Source organism: Megascapheus bottae, chromosome 16, assembly GCF_031878675.1.
Source record: "Megascapheus bottae isolate mThoBot1 chromosome 16, mThoBot2.hap1, whole genome shotgun sequence".
Lineage (NCBI taxonomy): Eukaryota > Metazoa > Chordata > Mammalia > Rodentia > Geomyidae > Megascapheus > Megascapheus bottae.
This window is the reverse complement of record NC_143524.1, coordinates 14,170,227-14,187,632: the sequence shown is the minus strand read 5'-3', so window position 1 is coordinate 14,187,632 and position 17,406 is coordinate 14,170,227. Positions and strand designations below refer to the sequence as shown.

Below are 17,406 nucleotides of genomic sequence, written 5' to 3'. Positions count from 1 at the left end.
TATGGCAGGGTGGTACCTGTGTACTGCCCCACTGTCCTTACACCCCATCCAGCCCCTATGTGAGGGGACTCCTGAGCCAGATGAGACTCTCCCTGGCCAGGGGTGCCATCCCAGCCCTCAGAGCCATCAGTGTGGCCATAAGCTTGTGGTCTGTGGCCTGTCCCTCGTGCCATTGGGAAGAAAGGTTGTGGCCCCAGGGACATCACCAAATCTAGTCAAAGGGGAGTCCCTGAGGCAAGGGCTCTGCCTGCCCCACTCCACCCTGAGGCCCCAAGACTGGGGGTCTTGGTCAAGTGTGCTCCTTGAGACCTGGGGTGCCCTGTCTCCTAATAGTGCTGAGGACACTTTACCAATCTCCACACCCCCTGAGGCACCAGAGAGTGGGTCCTTAGGCTGGAGGAGCCGTAGTGCGCTCAGACTTCAATCCTGCTCCCCCATGGTAGCTGTGTGACTGAGGCAGATGAGTTTGCCTCTCTGTGCATTGCCTCCTGGTCCTAGGAAAGATCTCCGAGCCAGCACTTAGAAGTATGGCTGCCATAGGGCACTGTCTCGAGCTCACAGAGGACTGTACTTTGCCCAAAGTCATCATGGTACATGGTGACAGGGCTAGAAAATCCTCTGCCCCTCTTCCAGGAGAAGCTTGTGCCTACACACTTAGATACCCCAGCCCACTCCCTCCCTCTCTGCAGCTCTTCGTCATGATCTTTGCCATGTGTCTCTTCCGTGGCATCCAGTAGAGGACATGGTCTGAACCTCACTCCGCCCACCACTGCCCAGCACCAGTGCCCCCTCCTCTCCCCATCCACTTGGCTCCAGAGAGGAGGCAGGCCAGCATGGACATCCAGAAGGACTGGGGACACAGAGATATTTTTTTAACAAGATGACATGAAGACAGTAATGCGAACTGAAGTTCCTGGCCTGGACTTGGGGGGCGGGTGCCTCGCGTCTCTGCTGGGACCCAGCATTGGCTGGGAATGTCAGAGACCAAAGGACCGCCAGCCCCAGGGCACTTGGATCACCACAGATTCGGGCATCCCCATCCCCTCTCACCGCGTCAGGACCAAGATGGTGAGGATGTAAGCAACAGAGATGCAGAGTCTCAACCTCCATTCCCTTGAGGACGCAGGACCGGCAGCCCGGTGTCCGCTGTGCTAGGGGATGGAGTGGCCCTGCTATCAAGACGGGGACAAGAGTGAGCTGTGTGTGGATGTTGGATCCCACAGCGGAGTCCTGGCTTGCCCCATCCGGCCTACCAAATCCTCTCGAAGGCCCTGAGAGGGGCAATAGCCTGGCACCTGTGTGCCGGTTCCGATATGACTGTAGGTCATCTTCAGGCCGCTGCCACTCCATTCAGGGGTCCATCAGATCTGCTGCTCACATACAGCCTCCTGGTATCCCACAGAGACACAGAGAGAGGACACGCTGGCCAGAAACTGTCCCTCCCTCCCACCTTCCTCTATCCCTAAGCATCACCCCTGTATATGCACATCTCATCCTCTGGCCTTCACTGTCCACCCCTTCCTTGTGCTTGTCCAGTTCCCTGGTGCCTAGGGAAGAAGAAACCTCCAAGAGGAGCCAGGAGGGCAGTCAGCCAATTCCCTTTTCCCACCCAGAACCGAAGCTTGGATGTGTCCTGAGCCTTGTCCAGCCTCTTTCCTAACCTCCAGGGCCTGGGAGCTTCCTACCTCCCGAGGCAGCCTCCTGCCTTTCCAGGCTCTGATCCACAAACAAAAGAGACTTCTGTGACCCTAGGGCTGCCAACCAACTTGCAAGATAACCTGACCCTGCCAGGGATCCACTGTGGACCCCAGGTTTGGTCTAGGGACCACCCCCCCAGGTTTGATGGGGTGTGATTAGTGATGTCTTGAGTTTCACTAATGATGTCTCTACCATGCCACAGGATGGGAACAGTGGCATGATGTCTCTGCTCCCCAGTCTTTCCTAAGAAGAGCCTATTGTGTCTTACAAGCCCTCTAGTAGCGTCCCTGCCTCCTGGGAGAGATGGAGCTGCCACTTTGTAACCTGGAGCACCTTACCTCTGTCCCCCACCCCTTCCACGATGCAGCCAGCTCTGTGCCTGCTGTCCAGGGTCATGCTGACCCTCCCATCTCCTTCCTCTTTGCGGCCCCCACCAGTCCTGGCTTCCTCTCAGGCCTCTGTATCAGCCTGCTCTAACATCTCCATAACATTACCAGGAACTCACTGGAGGCTGTCTCCAGAACCTAGGGGATCTATCACCGTACCCTAGCCAAGCCTCAGAAACTCTGCACCTGTCCCTCTCAGGACCCTTCCACCTCCTCATCCACAGCTCTCACCAATGGCCAATGGCTGGCCAAACCAATCAAATCAACCCAAATCTCTTTACCAGGCTGGTGGCCTGGGGCACCCTAGTCTTCTGGGACCCATGATAGGGGTGTGTGTGTATGGATGGATGTATTTGGGGATCAGTTCCTGAGGAAAAGAACCAACATGGGACATTAGTCAGGGGGTTCCAGGTTAGATAGGAGTGACTCACCTCAAGGGCTTTCCCCAAAACAGTGCCAAGTGCACCCAGACAGGCTGGAAGGCGAGGCAGGCGGATCTGCCTGCCATTAGCCAGGTTATCTCAGGCTGTCAGGTAGTGGGGTCCCTTTATTTCTCCTAGGGTCCCTCAGCCATACCTGACTGGGCCTGGGCCTGGCTGGCATCCCCTGCCTGTGAGAGCGGGAGCTGCGGCATCTGGAAAGGTCCCATGGGGCTTCTCCCACCACCCCCACCCTGTCCTCTGTGCAAAGTCTATTTTGCCATGTGTAGATGCCCTGTAGTAGAACAGTGCTCGTTTATCCTGCCGGCCCCTTTTATACCGTGTACCCAGAGAAGTTTTGTAATGTAAGACAGGACTCCCGCACGATGGTTTTGCACTGGTTTTTATGACTGTTTCTTACAAAAAGAAAAAGGAACAAGGAATAAATATAGTGATCGTGAACAAAGGTGGTCTTGCCTTGGGGGCAGCGCTGAGCCAAGGTGGAAGTGGGCACAAGGTGCTGCCCCATCACACACTGTGCTTTCCCCCACGGATCCTCACTGGTTTTCCCACTCCCTCTCTCAAATACAAGCTACACATCTGTCTGCCAAACCCTCTCTGGGCCTGTCCCACCAGCAGGCTCACAACCTGACCATCACCCAACATGAGGCCAGACCCTACCCCATCTACGGGGCTTGGCCTGCAGTGCTGGGTGCCAAGGCCCTGCTACAACTCTGCCTCCTGCCTGACCCCTGGGGAGTCCACCATATGCCCGACCAGGAAAGGACAAGGCCCTGTCCTCGATTAGAAGCAGCCAGGGTTTCGAGAGCCGGCAGGCAGGTGTGGATGGGACAGGAATACAGGTGAGCCCCTCCAGTGCCATCACAAATGGGCTTGGCCTGCCCAGGGCTTGATGGCAAGAGCCAGATGGCAGCAAAGAGTGGGTCCTCCTTCACAGTGCAGGTCCTTTGTGCGTGGCATGAAGCTCAGCCTGTGGACTGCCTCACCATGCCACTTCCCTTGTGTGCTGGAAGGGAGGAGGGTATTGGGTTCGAGTCTTGCACAGCAGCTGGTAGCCTGCAGGTCAGCCTGGGAACTTTAGCTCTGAGCTCCCTCCCAGCCTCTGCAGGTTCCCTGGGGACAGGGGAGATGACAGGAGGGTACTGGGCTCAAACACTTCTGTTTACTTCCCCTGCATGAAGCCTACCCAGGAGGCAGTGGGGTGGCCTAGAGGGTCCAGAGACTAGACCCAACCCTCCCCCAAGGAGGGAGGGCTGAGGGCTTTGGAGGACATGCTGAGGGGGAGGACAAGGGGGGGCCACTGCTTCCCCCCTGCTCCCTTCTAAGTCTGCCACCCACACATAGCTTCCTGCTGGGGCTGTCCACATCCGTGTGCCGGAGGGCAGGGCAGGTTGGGGAGGAGCCCCCAGATAAGAGCGCCCCACAGCCAGGTCCCAGGAGGTGCAGGCATGCATGCCTGAGGTGAGGCAGGGCATCCATGGGTGGTGATCCTCACCGGAAGGCCAAAGGAGGCTGGGAGTTCAAGACATGGTCCCTGCCTGGCAGCCCTCAGGGGCCGTGGGAAGGTGTGTGTTTGGGGGGGGGGAGGTGCAGAGGGCCCCTACCGTGCGGAGGGACCAGGCAGAGTGGCTGGGACACAAGGTCAAGTTCTCAGGCTTCTGGCTTGGAAAGAAGCCAAGATCAGCCATTCAGGCTCTAGGCTGGCTAGGGGCAGGGGGGCTTGGGACCTCTCCGTCCAGCAGGCTTCCTGGCAGAGGAGGCTTGGGCCTTAGTCCACCCCAGGAGCACTGCTATCCATTCAATAGCTTTCAGGGGTTATGGAGGCCTACAGAGCCCAGCAAATGGGGGGCACCCAGCACAGGACAAAGAATGGGGTGCAGCCACCTGTCTCTCTCCAAACCAGCAGAAAGGGGAGCCCCGCCTGCCTTGGGCTGGCTGGGGCAGAGCCTCTGACCTTTCAGAAGGCCAAAGGCTCCAGAGCCACCCTGGTCCCGGGCACAGGTAGGTCCCCGCCCCACTAGACCTTCTTGGGTTTCCGGCCCACTTGGTAATAGTAGTAAATGCTGACGGCGACGAAAACGAGGCGGCTGACCAGAAGCAGGAGGGTCCCCAAGGACATGAGGCCTGTCTCCGCCACCGTGGCAGTGACCACTGCAGAGGAAGGTCAGGAGGGGATGTAGATCAGAGATGGGGTGCCCCACCTCTGCCCGCTGCGCCCCACCTCTCACCTACAGGATGTCCCCACTGAGTCGGAGCCCTGCTGAGTCCCAGACTCCCCTGCCCAGAGACAATCCTGCTCTGTTGTAGCCCCCCCTCTTCACCCCCCACCATAACAGGTGCCAGCAGAGCACGGGCACAAGAGGGTGTGCTGCCACCCAGGGACAGTCAAGCGGTGGGTGAGGCGTGCACACAACCAATCCATCTCCTCCTTGCTCCCCACTGGAAGATCCCCCACCACTCCCTATGAACCCCAGGGCCTGTGGGAAGTGGGGAACAAAACTCCCCGAGGTCACCTCAGGACTTACCCAGGAATTGCACCCCAAAGTAACAAGCCTCCGTGAGCAGTGTCCACCGAATGATGACCTTCTCTGCCGTGTAGAGAGCATTCCACATGATCAGGGAGATGCCTGGAAGGGTGGGCACACAGAGCCGGGGGGGGGGTCAGGATGAGCTACCAGCCCCCAGGACAGCAGCTGGGCCTGCTCTTCTCCTTTCCTACTGAGGTCAAAAGTTATCTGCCCCATACTGCTCTTCAGTCTACGCTTCCATGACTGTGGCCAGATGTTCAATTTCAGCCTAACTCCATAGCTGGAGCTCTCCAACCATGGCCCAACAGCAGTGCCAGCCCCACGCCACCCTTGCCTTTGTCAGAAGTATCAGCGCTACCTTTGAAGGTTTTTGGATAGAAGTACAAGTAGCACCAGATTGGATAAAGTGTGTGTGCAAAGGCCCAGGGGCATTCTGAACATGGAAACTGAAGGTCCACCATCCTGTGTGGCTGCTGCTCAGGGCCCATTATGGACGTGGATTGATAGATCTGATCCACTGAGAGCTTTAGGTACCAAGCAGAGGTGATGGAGCCTTAATCCAGAGGGCGTCAGAATGGTTTAGAGAAGAGGAAGGTTATTACCGATGTTGAACTTTAAAATCTGTAAGTCATTTTCTTAACCACTACCATTCTCTTCCAATTAGGAAGGAAACACAAGTGGTACAAATGATCTCTGGATAAAGATGGGCAGACCCCGTGTTGACTCTGCTTCCTCCTCTGGATCTGACTCATTCACCACGGTACCCCAATGCCCAGAGAACAACAACAAACGCTGGTCCCAAGTTGTCGGGCAAGATTCCCCAGCTCTCTGAGAGCGTTCTACTAGTGGCCACAAGGTGGCAGCTCAGACCGACAGAGACACCAGAGGAAAGAGGCAGGGGAAGGAAGGGAATCTCACACCTTAGAGGAAGGACCTGTCACCGCTCCCCCCAAACCACAATTCCTCCTCTCACTTCCAGAAGTCCACGTAGCAATACTCACTGAGGATGGCGCCTCCATAAAGGCGGATGGGGGTCTTGCTGGTGATTTCAGCTCCGTCAAAGATGGCATCATAGAGTTGATCAGGGAAGGCTAGGGCCTGCAGGCAGCAGGGAGAGGGACTCTGAGCTGAGCTTCCAAGCTGGGCCCTGGGGGCAGGCCAGAAGTAGGGGCCACCCATTCCCACCAGGACCCAAGGCTCTGGGGCTCCCAGGGTGGCAACAATGATATGTGGGATGCTCCAGGCACAGCAGAGACAGCCAGTGGCCCAGCCAAAGAAGAGCCCCACAGAGCAGTGAGGAGAAGGGGGACTGGAGTGGGTTGTGAGTTCTGATCCCACCCTCACCCAAGGCTGTCTCCCAGGAGACTCACCATGATGGCGATGCCAGAGAAAAGTGCAGCAGAGAGGAACTGCCAGACCCTAAGAGATGCATAGAAATATCAGAGCCAGCCCTGGCCCTGGGGACCACTCTGCAGCCAGGAGGCCAGGGCAGACTGGATGAAGTAGGGATACAAACTAGGAAAGGGCCAGGAGAGGTTGAGACTCAGGCACTCCCCCCACACAACTCCACACCCCAAAAGCACACTGGGTCAGTGCTCACCTGAGCCCCAGAGGCTCCCGAACAGCAAACTTGATCTCATTACCCAAGACCTGGCTGATCTGTGGACACAGGGATCAGAAATAATTGGATGAGCCCCCACTCCCCCATTCATCTACCCAGCACCCTCCCAGCATGCAGGGTGGGAGGCATCTCTCAGGCCAAGAGGACTCCACTGAGAGAACTCACCTCCCTCCTTCTTGTGGCACAGGGTTCAAGAGCAGCTGTGGTAGCTAATATGAAAGCTCAAGGATAGCCCCTTGCAGCCTAGTTCTGTTACCTACTGTGCAACCCCAAGGAAGTGGCTTAACCTCTCTGTTTTCTCATCCGCCAAATGAGTGAAAGCCACCACTCCCAGGGCTGGCACCATTAGCTGGTGCTAATGTTAGTTGGTAAACCACCTGCCACATAAGCTGTCAGCTCCTTGGAACAAACTGCTGCTGACTCCAGTGAGTTTCTAGAAAAAGTCGACAAGCCCCAGGGTTCCTACATGCTGAGCTTCTGCTGTGTCAAATGGCAGCTAGGATCTGAGCCCCCAGAGTGGATCCGGGAGCGCCCCGCACCCCCACCTTGGAGCGATGCACCTCTCCGTCGTCATCCTCGCCGCCCACGCCCAGGATCTTCCTGGTCTTCAGGCGGCTCACGAGGTCCGTCTGGCTGTGCTTCTTCATGAGGGGAGGGGGCTGCTTGGCCGCCATGGTGTCTTTGAGCCCAGACCCTGAGGAGGGGCTGGAGTAGACCCTGGCTTCAGTTGCTGCTTCGGCCTGGCTTCCAGACCCCAGGTGATCAGCCCTGAAGTAGGGGAAGAGTGGACCCCATGCAGGACCTGGAGAGAAACCTCAACAGGGGTGGGGGTGCCCCCCCAGACCCTTCCAACATGAGGACCCCCAGCCTGAGTGGACCTGACACAGCCCAAGGAACAAGACTGGACAGACCCTCACAGTCAGCCCTGGAGTCTGGAAGGGGGCAATGCAGCCCTAGGAAAAGACATTCCGGCCTGGATGGGGCCCACCCCCAAAGCCTCCTGGCAGGAAGGCTGGGATAGGAGGCTGGTCAGGGCGGCAGAGAGGCCCTGCCTGAACCTGGGGCAGGGGGCTTCTGAACTCTGGGGTGCAAGACCCCCTGATCTTCCAAGATAACCCCACCTCCCAGCAAGCCTGCCACCCTCCACCTCCCAGAGCCCCTCCTTAAAAGCCAGAAACCTAGAAAGGGGCACCCTGCCCTGGCCAACAGGACCCCAGCCCCCTCCCCTACACAACATCTGCCTTCAAAAATTCTCTGCCACCCCCAGCAGCCCCCAGGACCAGTCCTGAGTACCTGCTGCGTGCTGGGCGCTGGAGACTGAAATGAGTCAAGTGCCCTCCTGTCCTCGGCTGGCACAATCTGTAGGAGAACACGGCGTGTCAGTGGGTGCGAGGTGAGGTGCTGTATTCTGTAGACAGGCAAACAGGCTCCAGGGAGAACAACTTGCACAATAGCAGTGTCCCCACTCCATGGCTCTCCGCCAGCAGCACACACACACACACCCAGAGCCCTGGCATCTATCTCCTTTTCACCATAGCCACTCTCTGGCAAGCAAAGAAAATGTTAGCCATTCACAGACAGGGCTAGAAGCCTCCTGTTGTCCACTAAGAGATCCCACACAGGTTCTCCCAGGCCCTATGGGACTTGTAGAGAACTGCAATGTCCCCAGGTCACCCCACGGTTCCCAGCCCGCCAGTGATGTAACACAAAATGAAGCACACACCAAGTGTGGACATCTGCAGCAGCGGTACTCACCAGACGACATGTTGAATGTGAACTGTGCACCTTGTGGGTAGGGGTTGGGGGGGGGAAGGAAAGCTGGGAGAGAGCGAGGAAAGGGGTGACATTGTCCCAAAAGAAATGCATTCACTACCTGACTTATGCAACCTGTAACCCCTCCTACATCACCTTTATAATATTGAAAAGGTGGAATACATAACAGTAAAGCACCAAATCCAGCTCAGAACGAAGCTGCAAAGTGTAGGGTGTGAGGGCTGAGGCCTTGCACAGGGCAGGGAGGAAGCAACTGAGCAATCTGAGGTTGGAAATGATAAATTAAGTCAGCATGAGAGGGCTTCAGGGAGTGTGGCCTGTGGACCCCTCCCCCACCCCCGCCTTACTTCCTGGCCTAGATCTGAGTGGCCATAAAGGCCCTCTGTACCCATAAAAAGCAGCACTCAGCAAGCCCCATCGAGGCACATAAATGGCCCTTCTCATCCTCCACACTGAAGATGAAATTAGCCAGGGTGTCCCTCCTGCAGCCCAGGGCGTCCCTCCTGCAGCCCAGGGCTCAGCCTGCTGATCATCCCTGCAGTCAAGTGATGCATCAGATGGCCCAGGCCCTCGGCCTCTCCTCTGGAACTTCCATGTGAATGCATGCAGCAGAACCGGCCTTCCCATGACGATCTAGCACCCGGATCACTCGCCCACCACCACCTCCAGGCCCTGACACAGGCAGTTTCAGCCCCCTCCATCTCTGTCCACACTCCGCTATGCTGTCCTGGCACCCGCCTGCCAAGCACAGATCTGTTCTCTGTCACCATCAGCTCTGTTTTGGTTTTCTCGGATGTTACGTAAACAGATCTACAAAATGGATGACCTTTAAGGCCTGGCTTCTTCCATCCGGAGAAATGCCTTTGAGATCCGACGAAGCTGCAGCTCTCAGCCACGGCTCAGCCATTCCTTTGGACTCGTCCTGGGAGGGGTGAACGAGCTCAGCTACTACCATTCTTGTCCCACTGTGGGGTGACCGCACATCCATCCCCATGTCTCTAAGGGAAATAATTCCAGTGCGGGACTGCCAAGGTACACCCTAGGTCTACACTTATCCCCAGGACAAAAAGCCCACCTACTTTCCAGAATGGCTGGACAAGCAGTCCAGTTCCTCCACATCCTCCTCAACACTTGCGAATGTCAGTGAACTCTCCTCCAAGGCACCCTGCCTTCTCACCCCACTCACCAGCCTGAGTGTGACTGGGCTACCTGACTCAGTCCTGATAAGCCCTTTACTGGCCCTGTGACCTTGTGCAAGTCTCCTCACTGCCCTGAGGCTCCCCCTCCCCTCTCCTCCCCATCTCCTCATCTGTGGAAAGGAACCTGCTAAGGATGTTCTGAGACGACAAGACACCATGTCTGCACAGTTCTACACCAGTGCTCTGCCCAAGGACATGCCAGTGATGACAAGAAGTGATTAGACATCACCACCTTCCCCAAGCCCTCAGGGCGGGATCAGGCCTTCCCTAGACCTCAACACAGACTGTTGAAGTCCTCAGGGGAGTGACAACCATTCCCTCCACCCCTGAACCCCAGGCATGTTTTGAAAACAGCTGCTGCTGGACTGGGCCTGTGTGGCAGAGCCGTGACGGGCCTCCAGGATGAGCACAGGGCAGCCCTCCAGGGTCCTGGGCAGTAAGGCTCATGGGAGGATGAGTGGGACACACTTAGCCCCAGGCAAGGCTGTTGGGTGTCTGGGCTGGCATGACCTCCTGGCAGAATGAGATCTTGAACTTAAATCTCCAGGGAGGGACTGGCACCTACCTCCCAGCTAGGCAAACAGTACTGCACCCTCCATGACTCCCTTCACCTTCAGAACTGGGCTCTGCCACATCCATACCTCCTACCAGCTCCTACAGAGCCATTCCTATCCCCATGGAAAGCCATATCTGCACCCTCAGGCCTCACTCTGGCCTTTCTTTCCCTCCAAGAACAGCCCAAGACCCAGGCCATGAATCTTGGCTCTGTCCACTTTGGACAAGTCACTGCCAGGCTTTGTGCCTTCATTTCTCCACCTGTGAGATGTGGGAAAGCAAGAATTCTCATTATCCAAAAGTTGTCACTGGCTGGAGTAAGAGCAAGAGCATGGTGGGGCCCAGGATGCAGTGCTCTGCCCAGGAGAGGCTGCCCTGTCCTCATCTACACATAGGAGCAAGGGCTGGCTGCTCAGGCCTGCCAGACTTCCTGCCCACCAGGATGTCCTGTGCCAGGCTACTGGAAGAGACGGAAGGGGCGAGAGGAGGGCTGCCCCTCTTCCATTTGTCCAGCTGCCAAGGAGAAGGGAAGAGGGGCCAATGCCTGTCCTAGCAGCCAGTCCCTGTGATATGTGTCCCCTAGCATGGAGGTCCTTCCTGCCCTAAGTGGCAGTGGCTGCTGCTGCTCCTGCTCCTCCTCCTCCTCTTCTTCCTCCCTCTCAACTCATCTATCACCCCTTTCTCTTCCTTCTTTCCCCCCCCCACCCCGGGGCTTGAATTCAGGGCCTGGGTGCTGCCCCTGAGCCTCTTCGTGTTCAAGGGTAGTGCTCTACTACTTGAGCCACAGAACCACTTCCAGCCTTTTCTGGGTAGTTTGTTGGCAATAAGTCCCACAGACTTTCCTGCCAGGCTGGTTTCTAAATCCAATCCTCAGATTTCAGCCTCCTGAGTATCTAGGATTAGAGGCCTGAGCCACTGTCACTCAAATCCTCCTCCTTCTCCTCTTCCTCCTCCTCCTTCCTCTTCTCCTTTTTCTTCTCCTCCTCCTACTTCTCTTCCTCCTCTTCTTCCTCTTCTTAATTCTTTTTCCTTCTCTTCCTCCTCCTCTCCCTCCTTTTCCATGGCCACCCCCACTTCTCTCCAGCCTGTGTTCCTGGTCAGTTGAGTTCCCAATCCAGAACATTCTGAAGACCCTGAGACTCACTGGTCTTTGGGTCAGCACAGGTCAGGTGAGTGAGTGACGGTGGCCCAGGGAACAGGTCACTCAGTTTCCCCCAAGGGCTCTAGCACTGGTATCCAGGACTACACAGTGACACTCTGTCTCCATAAACCAAAGCACACAAAAGCCTGAGGCTGCCCGCCCAGGGCAGGAAAGGGAGACTTGGCTGAGTTCCAACGTGACCAGTCAGTCCATAAAGGGCAAGTGATCTTGAACCAGGGAAGCCCACAGACAGTGGGGCTCTACAGAGTCTTACTTGGGGTGCTGAAGACCCCAGGAGAGGAATGCATCTGCCCGCTATGGACAGCTTTCCAAGACGGTCCAGCCACGGTGGGGGAAGGCTGGAGGGAGCACTCTCTCTGTGCCCCATCAGGGCTGATACAGCATTGTCACCAACACTGTCACAGAACTGATGGGAAGAGGTACTGTGAGGCCCCAGAGGGACAGGATTGGACCCCACACCGTCTCCTGTGGCCTCTGCAGTGGACATTGAGGAACAACCCCCAACGGTGACCAGATGGATCCTCACAGAGCCTCTAGGGACTGGTGTCAGGGCAAGATGGGCCTCTCAGGGGCACAAGCATCAGGGGACAATGACAGATTAAGTATGGGGGGGGCACAAAGTTGGACTCAAGCCCAACTCTTTTTCTTAACTACTGTATGGCCTCTCTGAGTCTCTAACCCAGACTGCTGCTTCTAGTCCATTCATGTATTGCGATGCAGAATAGTAAAAAATGCCAGATATACCTGGTAGGCATTCCAGAAATAAGAATGGTTAACAATATAATTACTGGGTGCCTGTCTAGGCTCAGTCCTGGACATCTCTGATGGGACCAGACCATCATTCCCATGTAAGTCTTAGGTGGAGGACTTTCCTGACTCCCCTATCCTTCCCAGGAAGCCTGGTTTCCATAGCAACGCAGTGACTGCAGAGCTGCCCCAACAGGGAGGCTGTGCCCGGGAGGGCTGGCTTAGGGAGCCTGCAGACCTAAGGAGGAGAGGAAGGGACTCAGACCTCACAGCTGCTCAGCCTCGGTGACTCAGGGGAAGTCACCACTGCCACCCTCGCAGCTCAGTCAAGGAGCCACTTCTGTCCCAAACCCCCAAGCCCGCTCCTTACCAACAGCCCCTGCCCCTCCCCTGAGGAAGGAAGCTGCTCCCTCCACATGGCTGTCCAGGGCTGCACATCCAGACCAGAAAACCCCTGAAACTTCCTGTCACCCACAAACACAGCACTGCACTCCATTATACAGATGGGAAAACCACCAAGTGGCTTATTCCAGTGTCCCTTGGGGTAAGTGGCAATGCTGGAATTCAAACCAATATAATTGCATACTGGGATTTAGTGAGGTATCCACAGAGAAGGTGGTATGTGTGTGTATGTGCCTGTACATGCATGCACGTGTGTGCATGCATGCATGGGCATTGCTCTCCTGTGCCCAGATGCATATGTGCATGCAGGTGCATGTGTGCATTCACATGTATGCCTGTGTGTACATAAGTGCACATATGCATGCCTTGTGCATGGTGTGTGTTCGTGTACAAGCATGTATATGTGTGCGCATGTGTGTGGTGGGGGGGATGGGGAGGTGTTTGGTGTGCTTGATGCCGAAGCTGGACTGAGCTCCAAGCCATCTATCTTCTTCCTGCACCTGGGAGTCCCCAGAATCTGGTCTGGCCTCCTTAGCTATGGGCCCTGCAGGGACACAGCGTGGAGGCCCATTGTTCTATTATCACACTGGTACAAAATAGCTGGAAGTGGGGTCTCGGGGCTGGCAGCAGTGAGTGGCAGAGTGAGTGAGGGTTAGAATGAGAGAGGGGCAGCAGAAGAGGGGTGGAGGGCCCAGAGCCTGCATCATCTGTGATTCCTGCGGGGACATCCCAGCAGCCCCCAGGACAAGCTAGGATGTCCCAGCTCAGCACCCCCTTGGAGGCCGGCACTCAGGGCACTCTGCATCGCCTTGGGGTGCTCATGTCCATTTTGATCCCCAGGCCTGGGGTGGATTTGCTTCTCCACTGCCAGTAAACGCCTCCTGACTTACAAGACTGTGGGAGTTAGAGCCCAAAGAGAACTCACAGAACGCAGAGGCTGAGAGATCCAAGTGCTGAGTATTGACACATACAGTGGCCTCTGGGGCTCTGGGGCTCATGACAGCTGGGGGGGTCGGAGGGAACACTATGGGGAAAGCCGAGATGAGACTGCACTCCTTCCAGTGGCCTGGGGCTCTGGGGGTGGAGCCTATCATAGCCTGCCTGCCACTGCCTGCCAGCCTTTGTCTGCAGAGTCTGCACAAGTGGAGCATAAGAATCCCACCCTGTGTCCGCTGTCCCACAACAAAGCTTGGAGCCAAGAACCTTCTAGGATCAGGACCCTGGGAGCAGGGGCATAGGGTTTGCCCTGGTGCAGGGAGTGTCCCTGGGACAATGGAATCCACCACAAGACTGCTGGGGTCCTGCTACTCTGTCAGGGCCAGTGAGCCTGGGCCTGCCTGCACGCTGCACGGGGAACAGATGATTTCTGGGGCTTGCTGCCCTCGGCCAGTCACAGGCCAGCCACACCCAGCTCAAGTGCCCCACCTCCATCCCCACCCCTCTTCTTCACTTCCCGCTGCTTCCTTCTCCAGAAGGTGCCAGAGTGGCACAGGAAAGCCCCAACTTTCATCACAGACACCTTCAGGGACAAAAATAAACCATCCCTGCTGTGTTGACCAAGCTGGGTGGGCAGGGAGAGTGGGGGGAGGTGGGGTGGAGGCAGGGAGGGGGCTCCCTGGGAGAGAGGGGAGGCCCACTGCCCTGTGGAAGGGATAGCCAGCCGTCACCCCTCAGAAGGCACTGAAAGGGCCTTTCCTGCCCCAGCGGTCACTGGCAAAGAGTAGAGCGTATGGAGAATTCCTGTCCTTTCCAACTCAGCAACTCAGTGTGGCCTGCCTCCCCCTACTCCCTGGGCCCAGTGACCACGTCAATGCCCTAAAGGGCAGCTGGTGCAGTCATCTGTGGGACAGCCTGCTCCCTGCCTCCCCTGGGGCTAGGGCTCTGGTGATAATGCTATGGTGGCCCCGCCCCCAGCACCCACCCCTCCCACCCATGGCTCCAGGGGAATTTGGAAGAGGATGAAAGAAGGGGGGGGGGGTGGACAGCCTTGTAGAGACCCTCCACCTCTACTTCCACCTCCACAGGCTAGTATTTCAGAAGCAAGTGGTGCCCTGTCTTGGTGAGATGGGAAGGCAGCACAAAGGGCCTGGACTTCTCCAGGATGGAGCTGGGTAGAACCCCAGTCCAGTGATGAGTGCCCACTCCCCCATTATGGGCTCCAGTCTGGGGAGGAAAGGGGTCACCCTGAAAAGCCTTTGCTCACACCCTGGCTCTGAGCCCTAGCTGCCTGACTTTGGGGCCAGAGACTTTGCCTCTCCGGGCCTTGGTTTCCAAATCTGTAAAATGGGTGTAAAAATGATACCTACCTCTCACTGGTGAGAAGATGCCAGACCCAGCTGCAAGAGCACAGTGCTGCTGTTCTTTCTAAATCAAGAGACTTGCTTTCTCGGCCTCAGTTTCCCCCTAGACCAAACCAGCTCCAGAGCAGGACCCCTTCCAGCGGTTTCCATGCCAGTACGCAAAAAGGGGTTACCCTGAAGGGGGTGCTTATTAGAAAGAAATGGGGATGACACTTTTGGGTCAGAAGAGAGCAAGGGACATGAGCAAGATGTGGTATTGGCTCCTCTGACTTGGCTGGGAGACACAGAGCCTCTAGGACACGCAGCCTGGACATTTCCCCCATGTCCCCCTGGCCTGGCTTCGGGAGGCACACAGTCTGAGCTGCTGGACAAGCAGCTGAGATTCATGTCTTCACTCTACCCTAGCAACCTCAGGCTCTTTGAACAAGCTGTTCTCAAGCTGGATCAGGGAGGCTTCCCAGACCATGAAATGGCAACCTGACCTCTGGCCTCAACACTCCAGTGCTCCACATCTTCCCCTGGCCCTCACCCCCAGAGTTCTAGATAACTTGTTTCCTTCTTAGTTGTCTAGACCTTCCTTATGTGTCAGCTCCATGGGAATAATAAGTCCTTTGTGACAACTGTCTCCCGCCTGCCTGGACCTGGATCCAGGCTGGCCCTTTGTTCTGGGCAGTGAACAGGTCCCAGGCTGGGGCACAGTTGGGCTGCCAGTCCCCCCAGTTCGGGAATCCTGACAAAGCAGACAGCTTGAGAGCAAGGAGGAATCACCAATTGCTAATCCTCTGACCCGGCTCCCCAAGGCCCTTGGGGAGAGCAGGGGACAGACAGTGCACCCTACAGATGAGACGACAATCTAGCAAGAAAAAATAAATAAATAAAACAAACCTTTCCTCCCTGGCTAAATCCCCCCACCCCCGCGGGGGTGTAGCTAGGGAATGGGCAGCGCCCCTTCCTGTTCCTCCAACAAAGACACCCGATCCTAGGGTGGGTGAGCTGCAGGTCTAGGCCCCCTCCACCGGCTGGCAGGGGTGGACAGCCAGGGGGGCTGAGTGGTTGGCCTGGCTGCGCTTGGTGGTCCTGAGCCCTTCCACCTGGTCTAGAAAAGTTTGTCTACAAAGAAACCAAGCCGGAAGTGCGAGTGGTCATGCTGGCAGTGGTCTCTGGGCTCTGGGACTCTTGGGAAGGGGGGGAGAGGGTGTCCCCACCCCCACCTCGAAGAGCATCGGGAGGCCACGCGCGGCCAGGCTGGAGGGAGCAGAGAAGACCCCCAGACATAAACCAGGCTCCCGTTCGGGGAGCGCGCTGGAGATGCGCGCGCCGATCCCGCCTTTCTCTACAGACACCCCACCTCCGGAACCCCCTTAATATTTTTGCTCGCACCCAGGAGCCCAGTGCACCCTGCGCCCAGCCAACACCCCCCTCACTGTCCCGATTCCCCCCCACCCCACGCCTGGAGGGCGGGGAGGGGCATCTCCTCCACCTTCGCCCCCGAGCTGGGGTGTTGGGCTTGGCCCGTGTTTCTGCCCGCTCCTGGGCACGGAGGGGTCTCGCTCAGCCTCCCTCTCCCCGCCACGATCCGTCCCTAATCTACAGAGTCCAGAAACTCCGCCACTTTAGAGAGAGGCCTGGGCTGAGTAGCGGGGCGCCCCCACCCCCGATTCCCACCAGACCCCGTCTCCTCCCCGGAGGTCGAGCCAGACTTGTGGGCAGCGCGAACTCCGCCATCACCGGGGCCCCCGACCCAGGGCCCGGCAGAGGCTAAGCCCGGGAACCTGGCAAGTTTGCCCCGCACACTCAAGGGCCCGGGAACAAAGGCGGGAGGGATGCGGCGGGGAGGGACGGGGGTGGTGGCGGTGGAGAGGGACCGGGGGAGGAGGGGCGAGGCGGGGCGCCCACACTCCAGCACACAGAAAAACTGCCTTCTTGTTTGTCCGCGGTCTCCCTCTCGCCTGGAAGCACAAAGCGGGGAGAGAGGGAGAAAGAGAGGGAGGGGGGGGCGAGAGAGAGAGAGAGAGAGAGAGAGAGAGAGAGAGAGAGAGAGAGAGAGAGAGAGAGAGAGAGAGAGAGAGAGAGAGAGAGAGAGAGAGAGAGAGAGAGAGAGAGAGAGAGAGAACACACAAAGAGGGGAGCCGAAATCAACAGTCCAGGAAGGAAGGGGGAGCGGGAGCCAGAAAGCCGGGGAGAGAGGGAAACGGAGTCAGAGGGAGGAAAGCGCAGAGGGGGCGCTGGGGAGGGGACCCAGGGCGCCCTCAGCCGCGCAGGTGCCGCGCGGTCCCGGCACCAGGCTGGCGCGCGTGGGGCGCTCGCTGTCCGGGGTTCCCGTGGCCCCGGGGGTCCCCGCGGGCTGCGCTGCGCAAGCAGCGGGCGGGCGGGCGGGCGGCGGGGACCCGACTTACGTTCCCAGCGCGCGGGGCGCCGCGCTCGAGGAGCTGGCGTGCGGGGCGGACGCTCGGGCCCGCGGCGACTCACATCGCGCCGCCTCACTCCGGGGTCGGACGGGGCCGGGCCGGGCCGAGCAGGGCAGGGCAGGGCCGGAGTCCTGCGCCGCGGGGCTCGCCGGAGTCTGGTGGCCCGCGCTGGTCCCTCCTCTCTTCC

The 17,406-nt window shown here is 57.7% G+C and overlaps 2 protein-coding genes across 3 annotated transcripts in view; one reads left to right on the top strand and one right to left on the bottom strand.

Annotated features, from left to right (window-relative positions):
- Positions 1 to 2,969, top strand: part of Tspan18 (tetraspanin 18) — a 26,582-nt gene extending 23,613 nt beyond the window's left edge. Inside the window, exon 8 of the mRNA XM_090347855.1 lies at positions 690 to 2,969. Within this exon, the coding sequence (XP_090203981.1) occupies positions 690 to 737 (48 nt within the window). The 3' untranslated portion in view covers positions 738 to 2,969. The remainder of the gene's footprint in view (positions 1 to 689) is intronic.
- Positions 2,890 to 17,406, bottom strand: Tp53i11 (tumor protein p53 inducible protein 11). 2 transcript variants are annotated; one of them, XM_090347857.1, is made up of 8 exons: positions 17,208 to 17,406; positions 7,967 to 8,032; positions 7,219 to 7,441; positions 6,653 to 6,711; positions 6,423 to 6,471; positions 6,054 to 6,150; positions 5,050 to 5,151; positions 2,890 to 4,675 (listed from the first exon to the last, which is right to left on the bottom strand). In XM_090347857.1, exons 3-8 carry the CDS (start codon positions 7,345 to 7,347, stop codon positions 4,542 to 4,544), a joined length of 570 nt encoding a protein of 189 aa, XP_090203983.1. In that variant the 5' UTR covers positions 7,348 to 7,441; positions 7,967 to 8,032; positions 17,208 to 17,406; the 3' UTR covers positions 2,890 to 4,541. The 2 variants fall into 2 exon arrangements, with proteins under 2 accessions (XP_090203983.1, XP_090203982.1); XM_090347856.1 differs by lacking the exon at positions 17,208 to 17,406 and having other exon boundaries at positions 7,219 to 7,378; positions 7,967 to 8,026.

What these genes read in the sequence shown, in the direction of transcription:
- Tp53i11 (XM_090347857.1), bottom strand. Translation starts at nt 7,347, where the DNA reads ATGGCGGCCAAGCAGCCCCCTCCCCTCATGAAGAAGCACAGCCAGACG. An exon ending in GAGAGGTGCATCGCTCCAAG is followed by an intron (nt 6,712 to 7,218) that starts GTGGGGGTGCGG and finishes CTGTGTCCACAG; the next exon opens with ATCAGCCAGGTCTTGGGTAA. An exon ending in TTATGGAGGCGCCATCCTCA is followed by an intron (nt 5,152 to 6,053) that starts GTGAGTATTGCT and finishes CCACCCTTCCAG; the next exon opens with GCATCTCCCTGATCATGTGG.